This window comes from Metopolophium dirhodum, chromosome 4, assembly GCF_019925205.1.
Source record: "Metopolophium dirhodum isolate CAU chromosome 4, ASM1992520v1, whole genome shotgun sequence".
In the NCBI taxonomy this organism is placed as follows: Eukaryota; Metazoa; Arthropoda; class Insecta; order Hemiptera; family Aphididae; genus Metopolophium; species Metopolophium dirhodum.
In genome coordinates this window covers 30,432,785-30,460,013 of record NC_083563.1, presented here as the reverse complement: position 1 = coordinate 30,460,013, position 27,229 = coordinate 30,432,785, and the positions used below count along the sequence as shown (strand labels likewise).

Sequence of the window (27,229 nt, the reverse complement as noted above, 5' to 3'; positions counted from 1 at the left end):
CAAAATAGATCCACTTTCCTACCAGAAAAGATAGGTGATGATAAGATACTAAAAATAAAAATAATAAATCACATATTATTGTAGTAAAATTGATGCAATAAATTTATATTTGAACTCCCACCAATTTACAACTATGGGTAATACAAACAGATTTAGTTTTCATTGAAGGCCTATTAGTATTAACTATGGGAATAAAATCTTAGGCACTCAGTAATATATGTAAAAAAATATTTTATAAATTGATGGCATTAATTTAAAACAATATTTTGCTTATAAGTATCCATTGCACATTGATAATTTAATATATTACTAAAATCTATCTAAGTATCTACATTAGTAAGTAGGGAATAAATATTAAAGAATACAATAAAATAGAATAAAAATATAAATTACCTCACGAGATTATTGATACTTTTAGGAGTATTGCATTGAGGAATAACTTCTTTATTACTGACATTATTTTCTAAATTATTTAGAGATTGAGAAATTGAATTCTCATACGCTTCACATTCTATTCCATATCTAACTAAATCCCTGTCTGATGGCTTAAACAAAAGGGAATCATCAAAGTGTTCAGAATCATCATTAGAACTCTCAAGACTTTGTCTTGCCTAAATTGTAAGACATAATCTATTAATAACTGCTCTTGCCAAAATAAACAAATAGATTATACTTACATAATTAGAATTGAATGACACACTTCTACAATACACAATAAAAATAAAATAAATATATTATATAATAATATTATCTATAAAATTTAAATACAGATTAAATCATTGCATAAAATATATATTATACTTTTCTTTTTTTTTTAAATTTCCATCATAATTTTATCTTATATTTATATACATAATAATATGTACATTTATTAAGTAATATTATTTTAGATAAATTGAAATTACATTTGTAATAAATATTTTAACAATCACCATTATAGCAATAATTATTATAATATAAATTGTATCATTTATTGAGATCTAGTGGTAAATATGTTTTGAGTTCATAAAATTCCCAACACTGCCAGGAACACAATTTTAGTATTTTTTGTTGAAATCATTAATTATGTATATGGAATATATTATTTATTAAAAAAACAAACAAAATTGAATATTACTCAAAACAAAAATAAAAAGTTATCTATATTGTTACATCAACTCCATTATTCATAAATATAGTCGGTTTATCTGTTTTGTCTGATCTATTCAAATTAATAACTCATATAATTCCTTATTTATATTAAGAAATAAATTATTCTTACCTTTTTCCTTCATTAACCATACTAGCATTTTCATCAGATACACACGTAGTTACTACCAACAAATCATCTTTATTTTTCCTCTTTTTAGAGATACTAGCATAAGACACAAAATATTTATGTAGTAAAAAAACTAACAAAATATTGGAAATCAAATTAATACTTTTCATTAATATAATCTTCACAAGTTTGGGACACAATTGTTTTGTCTATACAATCTGTTACAATTCCTAACTCTTCATCATTATTAATCAGTTTTGTAATCGTTTCTTCTTCTTCGATGGTTAGTATTTTTAAAGTACTGCAATAGTTTGGATATTTCAAATGATCAATGCATTGTGCAAAACATGAATATTATTTGTTCTTACCCTTTATTCTTTTGTTCCAGATTCGATTTACATGTGACATTTTCATTTTCTAACATAATTTCTTCATTTACGTATTCATTGATATCCAACAAATCCTTTTGATTAAAATTATTCTCACAATCAATACTAAGGATATATAATACACAACTTTGAAATTAACTACCATAAAATAAAATAAAATATTATATCATACATTTTTGGATGGAACGCTTCTAGAATGTTGACATCATGCGAATAATCTACTGCTTCTGATGGTTCAAAAATATTTCCTTCTTGATCGTTCATAATTTCACATACAGTCTCTTGATCATCTACGTGTATAGTTGACTCGCATGATTTTTTTTCTTGGACAATCATTCTTCCAATTACACTAAAAACCAGATTAAAATACTTAGTATTTAAACCTAATAATTTATTGTAGTAATGTATTGTTACGTTTCATGTATGCTGTCTCCTGAATATTGAATTTTCTGTTTACTATCTGTTTGTATCTCAGAATTTACGTAATTAAAAGGCCTAAAAATATTTAATTTTTTATTTTATAGACATTGTGAGAGTAGCAATTATTTGTAGATTTCATATTATCGCATTAATTAAAAATAATTTGTTCTTACGTTGTACAATTTATGCCCTTTTTAGTAACACTTGTACAATTCTCATGATCCAAAATAATTTCATCATTATCACATTTAGTCAAATCAAAAACATCTTCTTGATCAATACTATAACAATAATAAAATAAAAATATTAATATGAACGTTAATACTTAGTTGTAAAGTTACCTATTATCAACATTAGCATTGCACATTTCAGGCATAAGTGTTTCACCAACATTCACAAATACATCACTTTGGTTCATGCTATTTTCAGAAAAATCCTTGTTAATTATTATTTGTGGCATCGTTTTGTCATGATCAGAAACAATATTTTCATTGTCACTTCTTGATTCAATCAATTTTCTGTCAGAAATACTTTTACTGTGTGTATCACTATAAAAAAAGTAAACAACTAATTACTGTAACATTGATTGAGAATATTAAAAAACATCATTATAATTCATAACATATTCATTGATATCCGACAAATCTCTTTGATTAAAATTATTTTCACAATCACTTTTATGGACATATAATACACGATTTTAAATCAAACTACCATCACATAAAATATCATATCATACATTTTTAGATGGACAGCTTCTAGAATATTGACATCTTGTGAATCATCTACTATGTTTGAAGGTTCTAAATTATTTCTTTCTTGATTATTCAGAGTTGCACATACAGGTTCTCGACCATCTACGTGTATAATTGCCTTGTTTAATTTTCCTTCTTGAACAATAATTTTTCCAAAATCCCTAAAAACCGGATTAAAATACATTAGTCACTCGATAATTTGAAATTTAGGGGACGGAGTTAAAAATTCTATTTATAGAGGTTTCCGTTTTACCGAATGTTTGAATAATTGAGTGAAAACAAATTAATTGGAATTAAAGAGAGATGCAAAATTGTATATTTATATTATATTTATTTATTATACATAGATACCTATTATTATATTTTACAACTATTAATTGGCATTTATTTATTATACATCGTGTTTAAGGAAATTTGAATTATAGAGGTTCATAGAAAAAAATTTGAATTTTAAAGTATGTTCCACCGACACACATTTCAAATTATCCAGGGGACCGGAATACATGTATTTTCTTCTAATTATAGAGGTTTTCTCAGGGGACTCAGCGTTTAGTTCAATTAATGTAGTTTTTCAGATTATCGAGTGACTACTGTACTTAGTATTTAACCCTAATAATTTTAAGTAGTAAAATATTGTTACATTTCATTCAGGCTGTCTCCTGAATCTGTTAGTATCACAGAAATTACGTAGTCAAAAGGCCTAAATAATATTTAATTTTTTAATTTTATAGACATTGTGAAAGTAGCAATTATTTGTACTTTACGTATTATTGCAACATTTAAAAATAATTTGTTCTTACGTTGTACAATTTATCCCCTCGTTAGTTACACTTGTACAATTTTCATGATCCAAAAGAATTTCATCATTATCACATTTAGTCATGTCCAAAAAATCATCTTGATCAATACTATAGCAAGAATTAGATAAAAATATAAATATAAATATGACCGTTAATACTTAAATGTAAAGTTACCTATTATCAACATTATCATCACACATTTCAGACACAAGGATATCACCAATATTCACAAATACATCACTTTGGTTCAAGCTACTTTCAGAACAATCATTGCTTTGTGACATGCTATTTAAAATGAGTATTCAATTTGAAATTTGTACATTTAACAGGTAATGATTTGAATGTTCACAAAATATTTCCTTATCAATTGGAAATTAATTATTCTTACCTTTTCCCTTCATTAACCATACTAACATTTTCATCAGATACACACGTAGTTACCACCAACAAATCATCTTGATTTTTCCTCTTTTTAGAGATACTAGCATAAGACACAAAATATTTATGTAGTAAAAAAACTAACAAAATATTGGAAATCAAATTAATACTTTTCATTAATATAATCTTCACAAGTTTGGGACACAATTGTTTTGTCTATACAATCTGTTACAATTCCTAACTCGTCATCATTATTAATCAGTTTTGTAATCGTTTCTTCTTCTTCGATGGTTAGTATTTTAAAAGTACTGCAATAGTTTGGATATTTCAAATGATCAATGCATTGTGCAAAACATGAATATTATTTGTTCTTACCCTTTATTCTTTTGTTCCAGATTCGATTTACATGTGACATTTTCATTTTCTAACATAATTTCTTCATTTACGTATTCATTGATATCCAACAAATCCTTTTGATTAAAATTATTCTCACAATCAATACTAAGGATATATAATACACAACTTTGAAATTAACTACCATAAAATAAAATAAAATATTATATCATACATTTTTGGATGGAACGCTTCTAGAATGTTGACATCATGCGAATAATCTACTGCTTCTGATGGTTCAAAAATATTTCCTTCTTGATCGTTCATAATTTCACATACAGTCTCTTGATCATCTACGTGTATAGTTGACTCGCATGATTTTTTTTCTTGGACAATCATTCTTCCAATTACACTAAAAACCAGATTAAAATACATTAGTCACTCGATAATTTGAAATTTAGGGGACGGAGTTAAAAATTCTATTTATAGAGGTTTCCGTTTTACCGAATGTTTGAATAATTGAGTGAAAACAAATTAATTGGAATTAAAGAGAGATGCAAAATTGTATATTTATATTATATTTATTTATTATACATAGATACCTATTATTATATTTTACAACTATTAATTGGCATTTATTTATTATACATCGTGTTTAAGGAAATTTGAATTATAGAGGTTCATAGAAAAAAATTTGAATTTTAAAGTATGTTCCACCGACACACATTTCAAATTATCCAGGGGACCGGAATACATGTATTTTCTTCTAATTATAGAGGTTTTCTCAGGGGACTCAGCGTTTAGTTCAATTAATGTAGTTTTTCAGATTATCGAGTGACTACTGTACTTAGTATTTAACCCTAATAATTTTAAGTAGTAAAATATTGTTACATTTCATTCAGGCTGTCTCCTGAATCTGTTAGTATCACAGAAATTACGTAGTCAAAAGGCCTAAATAATATTTAATTTTTTAATTTTATAGACATTGTGAAAGTAGCAATTATTTGTACTTTACGTATTATTGCAACATTTAAAAATAATTTGTTCTTACGTTGTACAATTTATCCCCTCGTTAGTTACACTTGTACAATTTTCATGATCCAAAAGAATTTCATCATTATCACATTTAGTCATGTCCAAAAAATCATCTTGATCAATACTATAGCAAGAATTAGATAAAAATATAAATATAAATATGACCGTTAATACTTAAATGTAAAGTTACCTATTATCAACATTATCATCACACATTTCAGACACAAGGATATCACCAATATTCACAAATACATCACTTTGGTTCAAGCTACTTTCAGAACAATCATTGCTTTGTGACATGCTATTTAAAATGAGTATTCAATTTGAAATTTGTACATTTAACAGGTAATGATTTGAATGTTCACAAAATATTTCCTTATCAATTGGAAATTAATTATTCTTACCTTTTCCCTTCATTAACCATACTAACATTTTCATCAGATACACACGTAGTTACCACCAACAAATCATCTTGATTTTTCCTCTTTTTAGAGATACTAGCATAAGACACAAAATATTTATGTAGTAAAAAAACTAACAAAATATTGGAAATCAAATTAATACTTTTCATTAATATAATCTTCACAAGTTTGGGACACAATTGTTTTGTCTATACAATCTGTTACAATTCCTAACTCGTCATCATTATTAATCAGTTTTGTAATCGTTTCTTCTTCTTCGATGGTTAGTATTTTAAAAGTACTGCAATAGTTTGGATATTTCAAATGATCAATGCATTGTGCAAAACATGAATATTATTTGTTCTTACCCTTTATTCTTTTGTTCCAGATTCGATTTACATGTGACATTTTCATTTTCTAACATAATTTCTTCATTTACGTATTCATTGATATCCAACAAATCCTTTTGATTAAAATTATTCTCACAATCAATACTAAGGATATATAATACACAACTTTGAAATTAACTACCATAAAATAAAATAAAATATTATATCATACATTTTTGGATGGAACGCTTCTAGAATGTTGACATCATGCGAATAATCTACTGCTTCTGATGGTTCAAAAATATTTCCTTCTTGATCGTTCATAATTTCACATACAGTCTCTTGATCATCTAAATCATCTTGATCAATACTATAGCAAGAATTAGATAAAAATATAAATATAAATATGACCGTTAATACTTAAATGTAAAGTTACCTATTATCAACGTTATCATCACACATTTCAGACACAAGAATCTCACCAACATTCACAAATACATCACTTTGGTTCATGCTACTTTCCGAACAATCATTGCTTTGTGACATGCTATTTAAAAAAAGTATTCAATTTGAAATTTGTAAATTTAACAGGTTATGATTTGAATGTTAACAAGACATTTATTTATCCATTAAGTGTAATATTATATCATACACTTTTGGATGGAACGCTTCTAGAATGTTGACATCGTGCGAATCATCTACTGCGTCTGATGGTTCAAAACTATTTCCTTCTTGATCACTAAAAATCAGATTAAAATACTTAGTATTTAAACCGATTAATTTATAGTATTAAAACATTGTTACATTTCATTTATGCTGGCTCCAGAATATTGAATTGTTTGTTCACTATCTGTTGGTATCTCAAAATGTAAGGTGTCAAAAGGCCTAAACAATTTTTTTTATTTGTAAGTATTATGAAAGTAGCAATCTTTTGTACATTTTGTACTATAGTAAGAAGTAAAAATAATTTGTTCTTACGTCGTACAATTTATGCCCTCGTTAGTAGAACTTGTACAATTCTCATGATCCAAAAGAATTTCATCATTATCACATTTAGTCAAATCAAAAAAATCTTCTTGATCAATACTATAACAAGAATTAAATAAAAATACTTATGTGAATATTAATATTTAATTAATTGTATTATTACATGGTATTATTATTGTATTCATATATTTCAGATGCCGTTCTTTGTAACTCATCTAATGGATTTTTGTTGGAATAGGTGGTTATACTTTTAGAATTCATAGAAGACTCATCAACTGGCTCTAATATTTTTTCAAAATCATTAACAGATTTGGATAAACTGCAAAATTAAATACATTTATATAATTAATTGAACTAAATATAAGGTTTTATTTTCAATAAGCAACAACATTTAAATTTCATATTTATTATAATTTGTTTTTTTTTTTGTTATATGTTATTATTAAAAATTATATTTAGTAATATAGTTAACTAATATATTTATTAAAATATTAAATTAACATTTAAAAATTAATAATTATATTCCACAAGTTAATATTCTTGGATATTTGTGCCACAAAAAAGCACACTGAATTAGTTAGGTATTTAATAGCATTACAGTGCACATTATAAAAAACAGATTCAACCATTTTTATTATAGATATAATTTTATATATTTGTATATTATATTCTATGCTAATATCATTCAATTTAATTACTTTATAAGGTTATGACGATAACTATTTGAAGATTCTAATGAAACCGCAATAACTTCGATCGTATGTTTCATAATTCCTCCAGCAGATTCTTCTTCATTAGCAGATTCTTCTTCATTATTATAACTTTTATTCTTGATCCCCGAGAGTGTTTTATTGTCACTATTACAATAAAACTCTACTATAGAGTTTTCAATTTCCTTGTTCAAAGAAACTCTGGAAGATATTAAAAATATAATTTTAATAAAAGTTAATTTCAATATCAAAACTTATCAACCAACTAAATAAAACAAACATAAATAATACATATATTCTCATCACGGAAAAACAATAAATTATCTCATAAATCTGTTCCAAAAGAGAATATTTCAGTTATGTGCCCTATTTTTCCCTTCCAGCCATGGGCAGATAGGCTTACCGGGAAACCGGGCATTTCCCGGTGGGCCCCCTTCGTATTTCGACAATGGGGACCATTTTATGGTTAACGCAACGACTCACTAATTTATATTAAAATTATACAGTTACAATAGAAATTTGAAATATTATATTATATTATACATATTATAATCTTATATCTATTTTACAAAAGATTTCTTATCACCTATCGGCCCGCAGCCGCCACTCTGCCACCAACAACTACAACGTGTTGGTGAAATATAATTTATACGCAAATACATATCGCGGCCTCTACTTTGCATATACATTTATGTTTACTTAACCCATTTCACAAGTAGAATGTGAACATAAATTTTCTATATTAAAATTTATAAAAAATTATTTAAGAAATACTATAGGTTAGAATGTATAGAGAGTATGTTGTTAATGAATGCAGAGAAAGATATTCTGAACAAAATTGATTGTGAAGACATCATTAATAAATTATGAGTTAAAAGCTCAGTATTTGGTAGAATGTTATTATTTTAAAATTATTAAATAAATAAATAATTTAAAAAACATGTTTTGTTATACATTCTTTTCTTTTGATATGGGAGGTAATATAATTCAACTAATAATGTAGTTGCGAGCAAAGCGAGCTTTTTTTTCATATGGGGGCCCCTTTTAATAATTTCCCGGTAGGCCAAAAATGGCCTATCCACCAATGCTACCAGCCGTCACTACCCAGCAGTTATGTGAGAGATGCATGCAGCCGCTCAGCATATTCTATTTTGGAACAGAGTATCAGATTTGTTTTAGCAGGAATTTGTCAATGAAACCATTTTTTTAGATGTTGCTATGATAACATATTTATATTATGTATCAGTTGCTGGTGGGCAACCTAAGGAATGTAAATAAAAATGTAGTGTGTGAAATTGATCATATAACAAGTTTCTATGAGCAACGTAAGTACTGTAAAGAAAAAATAACGTGTACTCAACCCAAAATGTCTATGTAAAAAAAAAAATAATAATATTAATATAAACAAATGTTACAATTAATGTAAAAATAAACCTTTAACTTCTTAATATTTGACTTACAAACTGTCATTGTTTTCCATTGAGTGGACTGTGGTATTATTTCTTAAACTATTATTCATCTCATAAGCATCCAAAGAGTGAATAGTATGGACAGAAACGTCACGACAGCTAAATAATATAGAATAAAAAATTAAATTTAAACAATTTAGGGAATATATTTCATGTTTCATAAGTTTTAAATTATGAAAAAGGATACTCAGCTTACTGAGGAATTAAAAAAAAAATTTCATATAGGTATCTAAAATTATCCAATAGCATGAAATATCTACACAACTATCGATACACAACTACATATGAAGAATTTAATGAATTAACTTTTTCCCCATTTTTTTTATTTATGATAACAATATAGTATTTTTTATAAATGTTTATGTTTATTGGTTTAATATTTGAAACTCCTTACACTTCAAAAACTACATTTTTCATTAAGCTATTGCCTTAGAACAGATATGTTCTTAAACTTTTTATGGTATAACCCATTATTAAAAATGATTGAATTTTGGTAACCCACTAGACACTAATGACCGTCTTTGTTTGTTTCATTGATAATTGCTATGTTTGCCATAACTTTTAGTCTGACAGCAGTGTGGTAACACATCACTGGTACACTTAAAACGGTAGCGGATAATGATGAAAGATAAAACTAATTCTATACATTAATGTACAATATGATTGAATGGAAAATGATCAGAGCTTGCACAGAACGCCAATTATGAACTCACTGATATTTATAATATTCCTATTATGTTTGTTTCATTATGAATTATAAAAATAAAATACGTGCAATTCCAATGGGCAAGGCTTGACATATAACAACAATAATATTATGATTTTCACAATTTAGTATTAGTATTTAAACAATTCATAAAAATGAAATAAAAATTTTAAATGAACAAACAAATTTACACATTTAATTTTTTGAAGATTGTGAATGAATTAAATTTTTTAGTCGTTCCAAACACTAAAAATAATGCATCATATTTATTTTAAATAGTATTTACTATTTATACATACAATATTTTTTCTTTTGTATAATATAATATATCTATCTATCTATAGTAATATTATAAAGAGGAAAGATTTGATTGTTTGTATTGAATAGGCTCCGAAACTACTGAACCGCTTTAAATTAAATTTGGTACATAGATAGTTTAGACACTGAGAAAAACATAGGCTACTTTTTAATACTAAAAAAGGGCTGTAAGGGGTTGAAAGGGGCTATACTGGTTCGAATTGAAAATTTATTTTTTTATTGGATAGTCCATTCATTGAGGGAGGCTTTATGCTATATAACATCAAATTACGATCAATTAATAGAAGTGCTCAAACAGGGATTTTGAGATTTACGATGGATATATTTGTTTATAAATGGTTGCTATTGGTTATAGGAGAAATAATTAATAGAAATAGTATTTATTTATTATTGGTTGCTATTGGTTAATCGAGCAGATCAGGTACAAGCATGCATCAAATCGAATTTTCACACATTGCCTACCAGGGTGGCTGAGTTGCACTTATTGCAGTGAGTTACACCAAAAAGGAGTTGAAAATCATAATTTGTTTAAGAGTTGTCATTTTTCACGGACCACAAAGTGTGCAGGATCAGCTATAGTCTATATTATATATAAATTAATATTTGTTTGCAGATATCTGGGAAGAAGATAGGCTAATTTAAAAAGGGTTAAATTAGGTTTTTTTATTCGTCGGAATTCAGTACGGTTAGGTTAGGTAAGGATTATGTATTAATTTATTACATTAATCCACCGTATTATATCAAAATAAACTTTGTATAACTTTGATACTTTAGAGTTAAATCATATACTTACGGACAAACCACACAGGGTCCGCGATCTACCGCAGGTAGATTGCCTACCTGATAATATACTGCTGCGAATCAGAATTTTTATTCCAGGCAACAGAAAATTTAAGATAAATTTTGAACACCGTACATCTAATATTAAATAACGAATTGACCAAAGTTTGAGTTATATAGAGTTGGCACATTTAACGAGCAACGAAATGCACAGGATCAGCTAGTTTTATATAATATATTGAATATTATACAAAATTAATGTCGCTTTTTTCCACACCCGTAATCTTGAAAACTACCCGTCTCCTTCACTTGAAATTCAATATAGATATTCAGCTAGATCTGGGGAAGGTCAGTATTTATACGAGAACCACCCAATATACATTCCAGGATAAGCATGTAACTAGACATGTTCTAATCTCTTATATTCATATATAATTTATATCTTAAAATAATAAATAACAAATAATAACAAAACTTAACTCAACCAAAACAATAATTGCAACCAATAGTTTGGGAATCTCAGCCTTAAGACTTACAAATAATAAATAATTAATAAGTTTTAAAATTTATAAAATTACTTTTCACTTCCAAAATAAAATGTATTGGATATAAATTGATCATCGGTAACTGAACTTTGAGAATTTCTGAAAAACAAAAAAATATAAAAATATTCAAATTGAAATGTTCAGATTATAAAAATAACCTTTCATTAATTGAAACTTCAAAGTTGTCTACTGCTGTATCGTCCATACTACAACAACAATTAGGTGATAAACTGTTATAATTTACACCATCAGTTACTTCCACTGGCATTACAAATACTTCATCATTAGTAAAATATCTACAAAAACAAAATGTATAACTATAAAATAACTCAAAGAAGTATTTTCAATTAAGAAGAAGAAAAAGAAATCTTCATCTTAAGAAAAAAAAAAAAAGATATTCCATCAATCATTTAATTCATGAATGTAAACTTTATTTCAGATAAATCAGTTTTTATAGAATAGATAATTTGAATGTTAAAAATAATTGTTCTCACCTTTCACAAGTTTTGGATACAGTCGTTTTGTCTGTACAATTGGTTACTATTCCCAATTCATCTTCATCATTGTTAACCAGTTTTGTAAGCGTTTCCTCTTCTTCGATGGTTAGTATTTTTAAAGTACTGCAATAGTTTGGGTATTTCAAATTATCAATGCATAGTGCAAATAATGAATATTATTTGTTCTTACCCTTTATTCTTTTGTTCCAGATTCGATTTACATGTGACATTTTCAGTTTCTAACATAATTTCTTCATTTACATATTCATTGATATCCAACAAATCCTTTTGATTAAAATTATTCTCACAATCAATACTAAGGATATATAATACACAACTTTGAAATTAACTACCATAAAATAAAATAAAATATTATATCATACACTTTTGAATGGAACGCTTCTAGAATGTTGACATCATGCGAATCACCTACTGCGTCCGATGGTTCAAAACTATTTCCTTCTTGATCGTTCAGAGTTCCACATACAGTCTCTTGATCATCTACGTTTATAGCTGACTCGCATGATTTTCTTTCTTGGGTAATCATGCTTTCAATATCACTAAAAATCAGATTAAAATACTTAGTATTTAAACCGATTAATTTATAGTATTAAAACATTGTTACATTTCATTTATGCTGGCTCCAGAATATTGAGTTGTTTGTTCACTATCTGTTGGTATCTCAAAATGTACGGTGTCAAAAGGCCTAAACAATTTTTTTTATTTGTAAGTATAATGGAAGTAGCAATATTTTGTACATTTTGTTTTATCGCAACAAGTAAAAATAATTTGTTCTTACGTCGTACAATTTATGCCCTCGTTAGTTACACTTGTACAATTCTCATGATCCAAAAGAATTTCATCATTATCACATTTAGTCATATCCGAAAAATCATCTTGATCAATACTATAACATAATTATATAAAAATATAAATATGAATGTTAATACTTAAATGTAAAGTTACCTATTATCAACGTTATCATCACACATTTCAGACACAAGAATCTCACCAACATTCACAAATACATCACTTTGGTTCATGCTACTTTCCGAACAATCATTGCTTTGTGACATGCTATTTAAAAAAAGTATTCAACTTGAAATTTGTAAATTTAACAGGTTATGATTTGAATGTTAACAAGACATTTATTTATCCATTAAATGTAATATTATATCATACATTTTTGGATGGACTGCTTCGAGAATGTTGACATCATGCGAATCATCTACTGCGTCTGATGGTTCAAAACTATTTCCTTCTTGATCGTTCAGAGTTCCACACACAGTCTCTTGATCATCTACGTTTATAGCTGACTCGCATGATTTTCTTTCTTGGGTAATCATGCTTTCAATATCACTAAAAATCAGATTAAAATACTTAGTATTTAAACCGATTAATTTATAGTATTAAAACATTGTTACATTTCATTTATGCTGGCTCCAGAATATTGAGTTGTTTGTTCACTATCTGTTGGTATCTCAAAATGTAAGGTGTCAAAAGGCCTAAACATTTTTTTTTATTTGTAAGTATTATGAAAGTAGCAATCTTTTGTACATTTTGTACTATAGTAAGAAGTAAAAATAATTTGTTCTTACGTCGTACAATTTATGCCCTCGTTAGTAGAACTTGTACAATTCTCATGATCCAAAAGAATTTCATCATTATCACATTTAGTCAAATCAAAAAAATCTTCTTGATCAATACTATAACAAGAATTAAATAAAAATACTTATGTGAATATTAATATTTAATTAATTGTATTATTACATGGTATTATTATTGTATTCATATATTTCAGATGCCGTTCTTTGTAACTCATCTAATGGATTTTTGTTGGAATGGGTGGTTATACTTTTAGAATTCATAGAAGACTCATCAACTGGCTCTAATATTTTTTCAAAATCATTAACAGATTTATGGCCTCGTTAGTTACACTTGTTCAGTTTACACTTCTTCTAGTTTAAATTTAAAAAATTTTGATAAAAAATGTTTTTATTTAATTTGTTTTCTCAAAAAGCTTCAAAATTTAGTACAAGGATCTTTATAAGTTATTAATAGTATAATTCAAAAGTAAAGTCGAACGTTCTTTTTATAAGCATTTAAAGTTCAAATTTTTAAAAAATTCATCGAAATCGCAGATTTACAAAATATATTGCAGTTATAAATGATAAAAATGTTCAATTTTTATAGCTAAGGATTGAAATTTTAAGACATGGATTTTCATAACTAGTCCATGCTGTAAACAAAAAATATAACACAAATTTTTTTCTATAGACAAGTTCAAATCCAGACGAAAATAGATATTTGAACTAAGAATAAGGTTTTTAATTATGTTGTTATAATTTAAAAATATTGTTTAAAATTTTAGGTAGGTACTTGAAACTAGTTTATTATTATATTTTAATACACACAATGACATTTTCAAATGCTATGTTTTCGGCAAAAATTAATTCAACTTACTGTATTACTAATAGTAAAATATTACTTTGAATAATAATAACTATTAATTATATCATAAAAGATACATTGTAATATAGGTGGATAGACTGTCTTTGCTCGGAACCTTTTTTTGTATACAATGATTTTAAATCATTTAATTCAAATTTTATACATCCATTACCTACTTGATACCATCTATAAAACATTGATTTACCCATCTGTTTTAAATTGTATTATACATGTATTTTTTTTTTAATATTTAATAATATAGTTTTAACTAACCATTTACATATTTTATTGTTACAGAATCGATGCCTTAATATTTGTAATGTTTTTATATTAGTGAAACGTGGCAGATCCAGAATTTTTTTTTTGGAGGGGGATTTTCATTGTCTTTTTCCAATTTTAACGACACAAATATTTAAAAACAGCCAAATTTATTGACCTAAATGCTAGGCAAATTGGGGGAGGGCTCCTCTAACCCCCCTTAAATCTGCCACTGTTAGTGAATATAATAATAGACAGTAATATACAAGTGCTAATAAACATAGTCATGGCTAAGAAATCAGAAATTTAAATATTTATATTTAATTTTTATTAATTTAATATTACAATATTGTGTAACACAGAACTGGTGTTGTTTCCATGACCAAAAGTAGAGTATGACAAAACTCTGCAGTCTGTACTGATATATTTTGCTGACCATTTACACTATCTCACTTAGCTAAATACAAGTAAGTAATAAATTTGGGTCTTGGATGTAATATTACTTAATCTTACAAATCATGTGTGGCGGTAATGTATCTATCCATTAATTGAATTGAAAGGAGTCACAGAGAACCCGTTCTTTTTTAAAAATATGTTAGTGTAAGTACCCTTTCTTAGTATATCTTAATCAATAAAAAGTGTAAATATCTGGATACACAAAATTGTTTTATATTCTTGAATTCCACTTATTTTTTTTTTCGATTCAAACGTTGCATAATATAATATATCATGTTATTATTATTCTTATCATTTTTTCAATAAGATTGTTAGCTAATATTATTATATATTACATATGTTCGTGAAATTATAATTTTAATATTTGCTCAATATAATGTAATCATTCGAGGGGTCTGAGAAGTTCTTATGTGGTTTCTGATTATATACTTTAAATAACTAATATATAAAAATAAAATAGAATAGTCAACTTACTCCTCATTAGTTTGGAAATTGTAAGTTTTGATGTGAGTGTTGTCTTCATCGTCAATTTTGTATGATAAATCTAACAACATTTCCACTTCTTCATTAGTAAGACTTTTAGAATCTCTACAAACATTATTAATTTACATTAAGAACCAACTCTCATAATAATTAATAACAAAATAAAAAATTACCTTTCAGAATCATTGACATCTTTTTGAAAAAATATAGTTTTGTCTAATTTAATTTTTTTATTGACATGTTTTGTTGTGTTAATTTTGTTGGTGGCCCTTTAAAAATGAATTCAACAATGATAATAATCATAATTGTATCTTTTACAATGTAAGTTACCTTTCAAACATTTTTTTTTTAAACATTATTATTAGGTTGATATGAATGAATATCATTATTTTACAATTTACAACTTTTGAACTTAGAATATATATTTTATATTTTTCCTTTAAGCCTTGAAATTTAGAGCAATAAAAATAAACAATAATATGCAATATAAATATACAGAATAGTAACGATTATTTATTTAAAATCGTTTTTTTAGTCGTAGTACCTCTGTTGGGAGGCCTCTACAGTCTAATCTGCCTTTATACTTTTATTTTTATTTATTTTAACCTATAAACCATTAATTGTTCTTATTGTTCTTCTTTTTTTTGTAACAGATAAAATAAAAAAAAAAAATTGTCATATAAAAATATTAAATAATTTATGAATTAATCTTGAAAACAAATCAGTTAACACAGAAACAGGTTAATTTGCTATCTGTTTAGTTTTTTCTACATGAACTTAGTTTTAAAACTATGAATTAAGAAAAACATAAAATAAATCTGATTTTATACACAACCTAGCAGAAACCAAACTAAAAATCTTAGAATAAACAAAACTTATGCACTATAAGATTTTTTTTTTGGAATCATTGTTACATAAAACAATTAATGGTCAGCTTTTTGCTATAAGTAAATATATTCTATAACAATACTATAGAATCGGTGCCCTGTTTATGACTTAAGCAAAATAAAATGTTTACATGAGATCAATTATAAATTATTAATATAATTACCCAATACTGTTTTCATCTGAATTACGATAGTCTGCACTTATTATATCATTATCATATTTAATTATTTTGTTGGGTGGCTCATATATAAGTTCATCATCACAGCTAATATCATTCCTAGAATTATGGTAAAAAAAAATATTTTATAATTTAATTTATTAAAGTTATAAATTTGTATTACTGTTATGTATTTTAAGCCAAAAATTAATTTTTGGTTCATTTATAAAGTTAAATATATTCACATAACTATAAAGTATAGTATGTGTTAACTGTAAAGACTAAAATCTCTTTTCAATAATGTTTATTATGATATTTAATTTAAAATAGAAATATAAATTAAATTACACTTTAGTATTTTTTGTGACATTCTGACATTTTGCAAAATTGTTTTCAATGTGTTCAATCTGCTGAGTTAGTTTCTGGATCACATCACTTAAGGATTGTTCAGAGGTTCTACAAATTAAATAATATTAAAATTACAATACAGATATTTAAAAATGAATAGTTAGGAAACAATATGGAAACATAAGACTAACCTTTTGCATAGAGCATTTGACTTGTAAAGAGATCTTTTATTTGTAGATGTTTCACAATCAGTTTGATCCTTTATTTTTATAGATAAAATAAATAAATAATGATAGTTAAAAAAATAAATAATGATAGTTAAAAAAAAAAAAATACTTTTTAAATTCTTACATAAAATTAATTAAAGGAAAGTAAGCAAGTTATTTTTTTATAAAATGTTATTTAAGTTATTGATTATAATATAATAAATATATAATATGACTCAGTTAAATATTTGAGAAGTGTTAAATATATAGTAAATTAGTAATGAAATCTGTATAATATGCGTAATTAAGTGCAAATGTTATAATTACCGTCATTGCTCTTTAAGAAACACCATATTATTAAAAACTTAATGAATTTTTTTTTGATTAAAATGTATTTATTTTTTAAACTGTTTCGTTAATTATTAGAATATCATAAATTTTAACTAAAAAAATATTTTTGTAACACAAAAACAAATGTACCTTGCATATTAAAAAAAAACGACTTACATTGTACTCATATTCAGACTCTGATATTGATAGTTCTCTTTTTCTATTTTTGCCAGTATTTAACTCTGTATCAATTACCTTAGAATAAAACTCATGTTAGATATAATATTATACTACCTATTATATTATTCACATAATCAATTAAAATTAATACATACTTCATATCGAGCTTCATATTTTGGTATAACAATCTCATTGGAAATTTTATCCGCCATTTTAAATTAAATACTATTATAAATATTGATAAATTTGTGAGTTTAACATTATAATATCTGCACAAATATAATACGTAGACTTGAAACCTAAAAAAAAAAAATAACAATTTTATACCTCACGTAATATTAAACAATTAACGATAAATGATAATATATAAGGCAATTCACCAAGCATGCTTAAGATAAAAAATCTTTTAGTAAAGAATTTATTCAGGATAGTTACAATTTTTGAGTATACCTAGTTAAGAACTATACTTTCAATCATTAAGATTTTTATACCAAATTAAAGGAGTGTCCTGAGTGTTCCTTAACTTCTTTCTTTCAAATGAAAATCATCATTTTTACCAGTAAATTGATAAGCAGATAACTTAAAATGTTTCATAAAAGTATATAAATGGAAATTTGAACAAGTAGTTTTTAAGGTATATAACTTGTGTAATAAGAATTTTATCACACAGAAAAGGTAATATTCTATAACTGTATACCTTGTTTATATTTTTGAATTTGTATTTCAGGACATGGAAGTAATTTACTGGACCATCATTTTTTCTGATTTACAATTTGTTTTACTCATATATTCTGCACATGCAAACCACAACTTTATTTTATTTTTTTTAAATTATTATCATATTTTAATTTATTTTATACATTTTAGTCATTTTATCATCTTGTATTCTAAATCCAAAACTGACTGAATGTGAGCTATTTCAAATTCAAATTATGAATTTTTATATATATACCTACTGATAAGTTCTGAACACCATGAGCATTACAATACAATCAGAATTCATCAATTTTACTTATTATAGTTATTATAAAGGAAGTTATTTGTTAATTATTTTATCAAACTAACGATACAAAAACAACAAAATTTAATTTAATTTTGTTCATATAGAGGAGGTAGTTTGCTCATACCTCCTCTATATGTTTGTCGCACATCTTCTCGTAAGGTTCATGTCAAAACATCAGTCGATTTCAACTTTAAATAAAATTGATTTAAACATTTAAAGGTCATATACAATTACACAAAAGTGAAATTGACATAAAATAAAATTAAAATTTACATAAAATAAAATTGACAAATTTGATGAAAGTATTGTACAGTATGTCCCAGAAGCCTCAATCACTCTAAGTATCTCCGTGGAAAATCAATATATTTAAATGCCGTGTTTCTACAATCATATGTATAGAAATTCCGATTGAATAGCATAATATTCAATTTTTTATTTTCAAAAATTCAAAAATTATCAACAATTATTTTAGGCAAAAAAGTTTTTTAAATTTCCCAGATAACCAAGCCCTGTCGATAACCGTTACGGAAAAAAAAGAAAAACGACTGGCCAGGGACGTGTGTGGTCCGTCTCGTGCGGGTCGCCGAAAACTAGTCAGTAGTCAGTCTTACAATCCGGTTCACCAAACGGCCGGCCGACGGTTCCTGGCGCGGGTGTCACGCACCGTCGTCGACCGTCGTCGATTGGCGGTTCATTTGAGAAGCACAGCGCGGCTTTCCGCGTAAAAGGCTATTTGAATTCAAACAGCCATCAAATACGAGACAGCGTCAAATACTGTTAAGATGATGTCAGCGCACTATTTGTTAAAACTCTCTGGCCCACGCGCAACATAGACAAAACGCATTTACGTAGAATCGTTTTTTCTATGTTTTTAAGTAATCTTAGAGTAAAATCACCCATCACAAAAAAAGATAGAGAATAATATTTTTGAGGGAATGACATCGATTTGTCTAAATATTGTCTCAAAATCATTTAAACATAATTTAAATTTACAATATTTTTTTGTTTATTTTAATAATTGAATACAAAGTCAAATAACAATAAAATATAAAATCGATGTCATTCCCTCAAAAATATAGTTCTCCATCTTTTTTTAATGGATTTTACTCTAAAATTACTTAAAAATATAGAAAAAATGATTCAGCGTTAATGCGTTTTGTCTATGTTGCGAGTGGGCCGGAGAGAAAACAAATAATGCGCTGACATCCTCTTAAGAGGACAACACACGGGCGAAAATACCGTACAAAAACATGCCAATTTTGTTCCAATAATACGGTTTACTGAATGGTTTTAGAGCAAAATACCTTAATTAAAATACGTAGAGGAGAGTTATATCGGGTGACGTATAAGACTCGAGTTTTGATATTTTAATTTTTTATACCAATTATTTACAAGTAAAAAAGTGAAAACCCAAAACGGTTTTATCGATTTTAGTCAATCTTCCGATAGACTTCGCACTCGTGTCAATATTTTGCAAATAATTGCAAATTGCGTTTTGCAATTTGCAAATCAAAATTGTAATTTTGGCGAATTTTTTGCCAACTTTAGTCAGCCCACCAACTCGTCTGATCGACTCCAAACTGGTGTCATTATTTTGCAAATTAATTGCAAATTGATTTTTAGAATTTGCAAATCAAAATTCTAATTTTGGCGAATTTTTTGCCAAATTTAGTCAGCCCCACCAACTCCTCGTCCGATCGACTTCAAACTGGTGTCAATATTTTTCAAATTATTTGTCAAATTTTTAATCATTTATTATAGACAGTTTTATTTATTATTTTTATTAATGTTTTTTTATATATGATTTTTTTAAATTATATTAATTATTTAATCAATTTTTACTAAATATTATGTTTTTTATTAGTTTAATATATACCTACATTAATTTTATAAAGTATTTCTGAGCCATTAAAGACCATTTTTAAAAAAAAATATTGTTCGTTAATTATTAATATACAGAATTGTACCTACTAATTATTTTGAATATTATATATTTATTAGTTATTAATATACATTAATTTTTATTTATCATTTTTATGCGTTAATTTAATTAATTAGTTTTAAATAGGTATTATATTTTTTACAAATTATTTATGTAATATAATTTTATTTATCATTTTTATAAATTTTTTGATTTAACGAGTACATCTTATTAATTATTTTTAATATTAGGTTTTTATAAATATAACATTATATTTTAGATAATTTTTATTAATTTCTTTTAGTAATTTACTATTTACAATTAATTCGCTGAATATAGGCGATACTTTGGCACGTACGTCGGGAAACCATATTTTCCGGAGTATGGGTGGTCGTGGTGTTGCAAACCGGTCTAAATCAATTTAAACATATTATTCATACCAAAACCAAATTTAAAATTATTTACAATTAGTTTGCAAAATATTCAATTGACACCAGTTTGAGAAAAAATTCGCCAAAATTACAATTTTGATTTGTAAATTGCAAAACGCAATTTGCAATTATTTGCAATTAATTTGCAAAATATTGATACCGGTTTGGAGTCGATTTGACGAGTTGGTGGGGCTAACTCCACTATCGTCATAACAACCCCTTCAAAAACATTTAAACAAAATTTCTATATAATATATATTATTTATTGTATTAAAAATATAAGAATTTATAAAAAATAAAAATTATCTCATAAAATAATTAATGTATTCCGGTTAGGTTAGGGCCGGTGCCGGTTTTTCAAATTTTCCGTAATTCTATAAATTGTTTAAATTATATTTTATATTTAATTGCCACCTTAATTATAATACTTTTCCATGCTTTTCCACTAATCTACTTCCCGATACCTATTTAGAGGGGTTATCACTACACGGTGTATTATATCGCAAAAAATGCCTTCACTGAAATAATTCTCAGGCCTTGTAGAATTGTCAGATTTTGATAATTATTTTTTTATTTGAAAGAAGAAGACTTCCTATGAGTCGCATTTATCTCCAATATTTTATTTTATTTCAAATAATGGTATTAGAAATATAATTTGTAAAAAAACCCTTAAAATTGTACTATTTTGGAAGACGTATAGGTACGTATAAAGTTTGAGATTAAAATATTGAAAAACGGAGTTCAATGGGGTCTGTAGAATATTACCCTCCATCAGTAAAAAAAAATTATCAAGTTATCATTATTCCCGTAGAGCGTATTTTTGTGGACTAACAACAAACGTTCTGCAGTGGTGGCGGTAAAATTCTATTGTTTTGGTGGTGGTGGCGGTAAATTGTGTAAACGGCTTCATTTCATTGTTATATTCTGTGATTTCACCACTATCGCAGTGTGTGGGGGACGGATCTTGGATAATTAAATAAAATTACAACATGTACTTGTAGGTATTTACAGTTATAATTTATTTATAACCAACAACCAACAACAAAATATATTTTTACAAATATTATTGAAACATTTAATTTTAACAAGATAGTTACATCCGAGATCCGCTTCTATAATAGACATTTTCATAATATTATTGATCTCCCAAAATTATTTAAATTTAAAACTTTTGATAGAAAAAAGTGGAAACCCAGACTTAGGTATAATCTTTTAAAACATAAGCGTACCGAACCCGCGAATATAGATAATTAGATCAAAATCAAGAGGCCCCTCACCACTACGGTGGTCGGTGGACGGTGACTGAAGAGAGAAAAAATAGGAGCATTGGAAACAACTCTGTACAAGAATCGTATTAAAGTTCAATAGTATCGTCAGAAACGTTTTACACCGAATACCTAGGCCACCTGTTATTTCAAATTCATATTATCTAACGTTTAAGATATTCTAAGTAATATATGATTCAAATTTTATCTAAATTCAATCGAAATGTTATTAAAATAATTATTCAAGACAGTGTAATTTGTAACTCGTAACACTATAAATTTGATTTGATAATCTTTTATCAGGTAGATTTTTATTGAAACATTTTTGACAAATGTTTAATAATTACAAATTCCAATAATACTTCAAATATTATGTAGATACTTATTTAGTAAATATTTTATTTTAAGAGTATTTAATAATTCTACTATTTTTAGAAAAATTAGAATATTATTAAGTAATATAAAAGAAGTCCTTAACAAAGCTTAATATTATATTAGTTTTTGGTATGATTTTATTTTTTTGACATTTTTTCTGTATCGAAAGTTCAGATAAAAAAATGTATTAAGTGCCATCACTCAAACGTCAATTTTTGGTTTTAAACACTTTACGGTCACCTAGAAAGAATTAAAATCGCGGACAGTCTGTACTATTTAAGGTAGAAAAAAATGTATATAATCACATAATTTGTTAGGTATTATAAAACACATGTAGTTACATACATAAATACTACTACTACTACTACTAATAATAATAATAATAATAGTTATGATAATAAATTCGTCAAAATATAGTGTCATGTAAAAAACATACCAAACCTCCTATATTATGTTTCCTACGAAAATTATATCTAAGAATTGTTACAAAATTGTAATTTGTAATTTAATATTGGTTCAGCAGTCAGTGCAAAAAAAATAAAAATAAAATTGTAATCGAATAATTTGAGTGAGATTATTAATTGAATTTTATTCGGTAAGAATCTTTATCTTTTTTATTTATAATAGGTGGGTACATTAAATAGAAATTAAAATTATAAAAAAAATAATAAAATATACGTACTTGTGGTTTGTATACGAATACACTTTAAAATAATATATTCACCAATGTGCAATAATATTAAACGACAGTAAAAACTATTAAATAAATATAATATTTGTCATATTATAAATAATTGCAAACAGCAACAATTTCACGACGGTTAGAATAATATTACAATACAATAAATTACATGTACATACCTAACATTGATCACGAAGTCAATAAACAACAGTAGATAGAAAAATTTCCAAAACTATAGCGGAATACAACGTTGCGTTCAATGAGTATCAAGTAACGCGAGTGTAACAATATTTAGATTCAGCACGTTGTACACACCACACACGTCAAACAAGATTTAGATAGAGACATAGAGTCGAATAACACAAATACACGAGTACACGACGACAGCAATAGACTTGTGGACTGAGTGAACTGGCCAGTAGAGAGTAGACTAGTAGAGTAAAATTGTAGTAGGCACTAGGCACATTGAAGAGTTCGCGAAACACGAGAACGATGTACACACTGATTGTATTACGAGTGTACTGTGTACAATACACTCAATACAGTATACACAAATACATCAGTAATGTTTTTCTGTTAGTGACTAGCGATTACCATCAAGACGGACAATGGATGACATCGAATTGATAACAATAAAATATCGACAAACGATATTCCAGAACCGATTTGTTCTATTAATAAATATATAATTACATGTTTTCGAGAAATATTCCCAACATCCATGTTACTTCTTATTGAGCTCTAAATAGAAAATAATACGCCGACTGTTTGGACTACGGACAGGTGGACCTGCGGACGTGAGGTATTATACACGTCTTGTAAATTATTACAATACGATTTTGTTGGGTCTGGTAAATCGAAAAAAGTAAAATAGATAAATTGTACCCCTATCACAGACCACAGTTTGTCACTTTGTCAGATACATTATATTATCATTCTTACCATTATAATAGTTCCACTTAAAAATTTATAAAATAATCAATGATATCTTGTAAATCGTTATTAAATCCTATTTGCCCAAGCCCGGATTAAGATAATTTTGGCCACAGGGCCAAAACATTTTAGGGGCTCATAAACAAACAAAATATTGGTGACCCACAAATAAATATATTTCACAATATTTTATAAAATGCAAAATTTGTAGGTATGTATTTTAATTACATAATAATGACGAAAAAGATATAAGTAAAATAAAAAAAATCATGAACATCATTTGGTAACTCGACATTTTCTTATGCACAAAAAGAATCGGAATATTTCAAAATCATTTTTTTAGAGTTACACTAAAGAGTAAACGCTCAGTTCTTCTTAAATTTATTGTTTGTTTTTCCCGAATTTAAAAACCCCAAAGGTTTCCTTAGAATTACTTTCTTACCAGAAAAAATGCCGTTGAAGAAAATCGAAGCATTTGTACTGTTTTAAAAGATGATGACAGTATGACAGGCGTCCGACACAAAAAAACACATCATTGTAAAATTAATATACATTCATCGCTTCGTTCAGAATCTAACATTATAGCAAACATAAAGTTTTTATCAAATTAAAAAACCTCGTCAACTTACAATAAGTAAAATTGCTAAAATGTAAAATATGATTTGATATTTAGATAACTATATAAATTATTAGTTAATATTTATATACCCTATAGGCTATACTGCTATAGGATATTAGCATATACTACCTTTACAGATATACTTACTTAGGAATTTATAATTCTACAACATGCAAACCAACAGAGTAATAATATTATAATTATTATAATATATTAATATCATTAATATGAATATTACCTATAAAATATCTGATATAGATATCTGCACCCAGAAGAATAGACTCAGGATTTTATTTTTGTAATATGAATCTATATTATTTATTGTATAAAATATGATGATAGGTGATACCATTGACTATAAATCTTATATGATCTAAGTTATAAATATTAATAAGTTTATAAATCTATACATTTATAATTGATGGTAATACGATTAACGACTAACGAGTGACCGGACAACGATCGCTGCGCCTGTCAATCGCTTTTGCTAAAAACAGAATCATCAGATTTTATATTATTTTATTGTACTTACTATAAATTTATCACCGTTCTTCGATCTTCATAAGTACAACGGTTGTCTGAATTATGCTTGTGTAGTTGTGTCTATTGTCTGATGGTTTGTATATTCTGGTCAACGTCGTTATTATTATTATTATTATTATTATTATTATTATTTTTATAATTATAATACCTACATAAATATATTAGTCACATTTTGTTGTCTTATGTTTTCAGGCTTAAATAAATATTAAATAAACGAAACTGAATTAAAATCAGAAATGTTAGTTAGATCTTAGATAATCAATTATTAAGAGGACGCTACACGGCCATTTGTTGTGTCAGTCTTACAAGTGCGTAATTATACATACCAAATTTATGCTCAGCCAGAATGCCAGATTTAGTAAATTTTTAGTCACTGTATGGATATTATGTTATATTTGAATTAAATGATAAATCATTGGCCATTGCATACGAAAAACGCTTCTGTGCTGACCGTCTAAATTACTAAATACTAAGAATATTTTATTATGTATTTTTAATTTATAATGCTGCCTAATGCGAGTGGCGCAACTAGATGGGCTTAGCCCCTGACTACGATTTAGCCTGCGCCTGCCCAAAAATATCCCTTATCGATTTACATATTAGCCCAATAGATGGATAGATATTTTAAATTAATAGTTATGTTAGGTAGGCTATAGAATTTTAACCCTAGTTGCGCCTACGCGGCTAATGTCCATTATAGTTATTTATATTTTATTATTTAGTACCAGAAAATAGATTGAAGTCAAAAATAGAAGATTTGAAGCATTTTTATTGTCATCGGGGTCCCCCATTACAAATATTAAAAAACACACATTGTTGTACAATTAATTTATTCATCGCTCTACTCAATATCTAAAATACCGATATGTATTATAATTTATTATATAGGTACATTATATAAAATAAAATAGTTTTTACATATTTTTTTTATAATAATTGTTTAAAATTTAAATACAACTTTAAACAATTCATATGATAAATTATAGTTATTATTGATCTGAATTTGTAATTGGAGCTAATATCTTATAAAATATCACATATATAGGATATAAAAAAATGACATAATATTTGTTTTTATTTTTTTTTACGTTATCATAGATTCTTCTCTTCTTGATTATTCAAATATATTATTCAGATTTTATTTTTATATCATACATCGTAATATTTATAGATTAATGTATAACAATTAACAATAAATTAGTCGACTTGACAACTAGTGTTTTTATAACTTATAGACTTATAGTTATTACAAGTTACCTATAGACTATAACCATTGATTATGATACATATACTAAATAGTAAATACAATATAGCGTATTATATATTTATATATAGTTACTACATATGTATATTATTGTATTTATAATTAGTTATAATCAATGCTATAACTTATATGAATGGTTATATTCAATTAGGCTACATTTGCGAAAAATAGTATGTAATATTTCATACACAAAACAGATTTAATATTCGATTTTTTCCTTACTCCTAAGTCCTATAGTGACCTATTATTATATTTATGATTACATCTTAAGTAATTTAATTAATAAAGTAGAATTTTTTTTTTTTTTTTTTTTTTTTATTTGCTTT

At 26.2% G+C, this 27,229-nt stretch overlaps 1 protein-coding gene across 1 annotated transcript in view; it reads right to left on the bottom strand.

Annotated features, from left to right (window-relative positions):
* Window positions 1–23,987, bottom strand: part of LOC132943619 (MATH and LRR domain-containing protein PFE0570w-like) — a 32,204-nt gene extending 8,217 nt beyond the window's left edge. The window contains 50 exon segments of the mRNA XM_061012648.1: window positions 394–611; window positions 678–702; window positions 1,262–1,354; window positions 1,422–1,559; window positions 1,627–1,752; window positions 1,820–1,996; window positions 2,062–2,142; window positions 2,241–2,348; window positions 2,409–2,615; window positions 2,807–2,983; window positions 3,623–3,730; window positions 3,797–3,907; window positions 4,011–4,103; window positions 4,171–4,308; window positions 4,376–4,501; window positions 4,569–4,745; window positions 5,385–5,492; window positions 5,559–5,669; window positions 5,773–5,865; window positions 5,933–6,070; window positions 6,138–6,263; window positions 6,331–6,468; window positions 6,535–6,645; window positions 6,751–6,837; window positions 6,903–6,983; window positions 7,077–7,184; window positions 7,249–7,404; window positions 7,784–7,996; window positions 9,256–9,363; window positions 11,647–11,712; window positions 11,772–11,909; window positions 12,108–12,233; window positions 12,301–12,426; window positions 12,494–12,670; window positions 12,736–12,816; window positions 12,910–13,017; window positions 13,077–13,187; window positions 13,293–13,469; window positions 13,535–13,615; window positions 13,709–13,816; window positions 13,881–14,034; window positions 14,734–14,747; window positions 15,750–15,863; window positions 15,932–16,027; window positions 16,810–16,923; window positions 17,152–17,259; window positions 17,343–17,410; window positions 17,865–17,942; window positions 18,023–18,166; window positions 23,724–23,987. Of these exon segments, the coding sequence (XP_060868631.1) occupies window positions 394–611; window positions 678–702; window positions 1,262–1,354; window positions 1,422–1,559; window positions 1,627–1,752; window positions 1,820–1,996; window positions 2,062–2,142; window positions 2,241–2,348; window positions 2,409–2,615; window positions 2,807–2,983; window positions 3,623–3,730; window positions 3,797–3,907; window positions 4,011–4,103; window positions 4,171–4,308; window positions 4,376–4,501; window positions 4,569–4,745; window positions 5,385–5,492; window positions 5,559–5,669; window positions 5,773–5,865; window positions 5,933–6,070; window positions 6,138–6,263; window positions 6,331–6,468; window positions 6,535–6,645; window positions 6,751–6,837; window positions 6,903–6,983; window positions 7,077–7,184; window positions 7,249–7,404; window positions 7,784–7,996; window positions 9,256–9,363; window positions 11,647–11,712; window positions 11,772–11,909; window positions 12,108–12,233; window positions 12,301–12,426; window positions 12,494–12,670; window positions 12,736–12,816; window positions 12,910–13,017; window positions 13,077–13,187; window positions 13,293–13,469; window positions 13,535–13,615; window positions 13,709–13,816; window positions 13,881–14,034; window positions 14,734–14,747; window positions 15,750–15,863; window positions 15,932–16,027; window positions 16,810–16,923; window positions 17,152–17,259; window positions 17,343–17,410; window positions 17,865–17,942; window positions 18,023–18,079 (5,783 nt within the window). The 5' untranslated portion in view covers window positions 18,080–18,166; window positions 23,724–23,987.
* Between the last annotated feature and the right edge of the window lie 3,242 nt (window positions 23,988–27,229).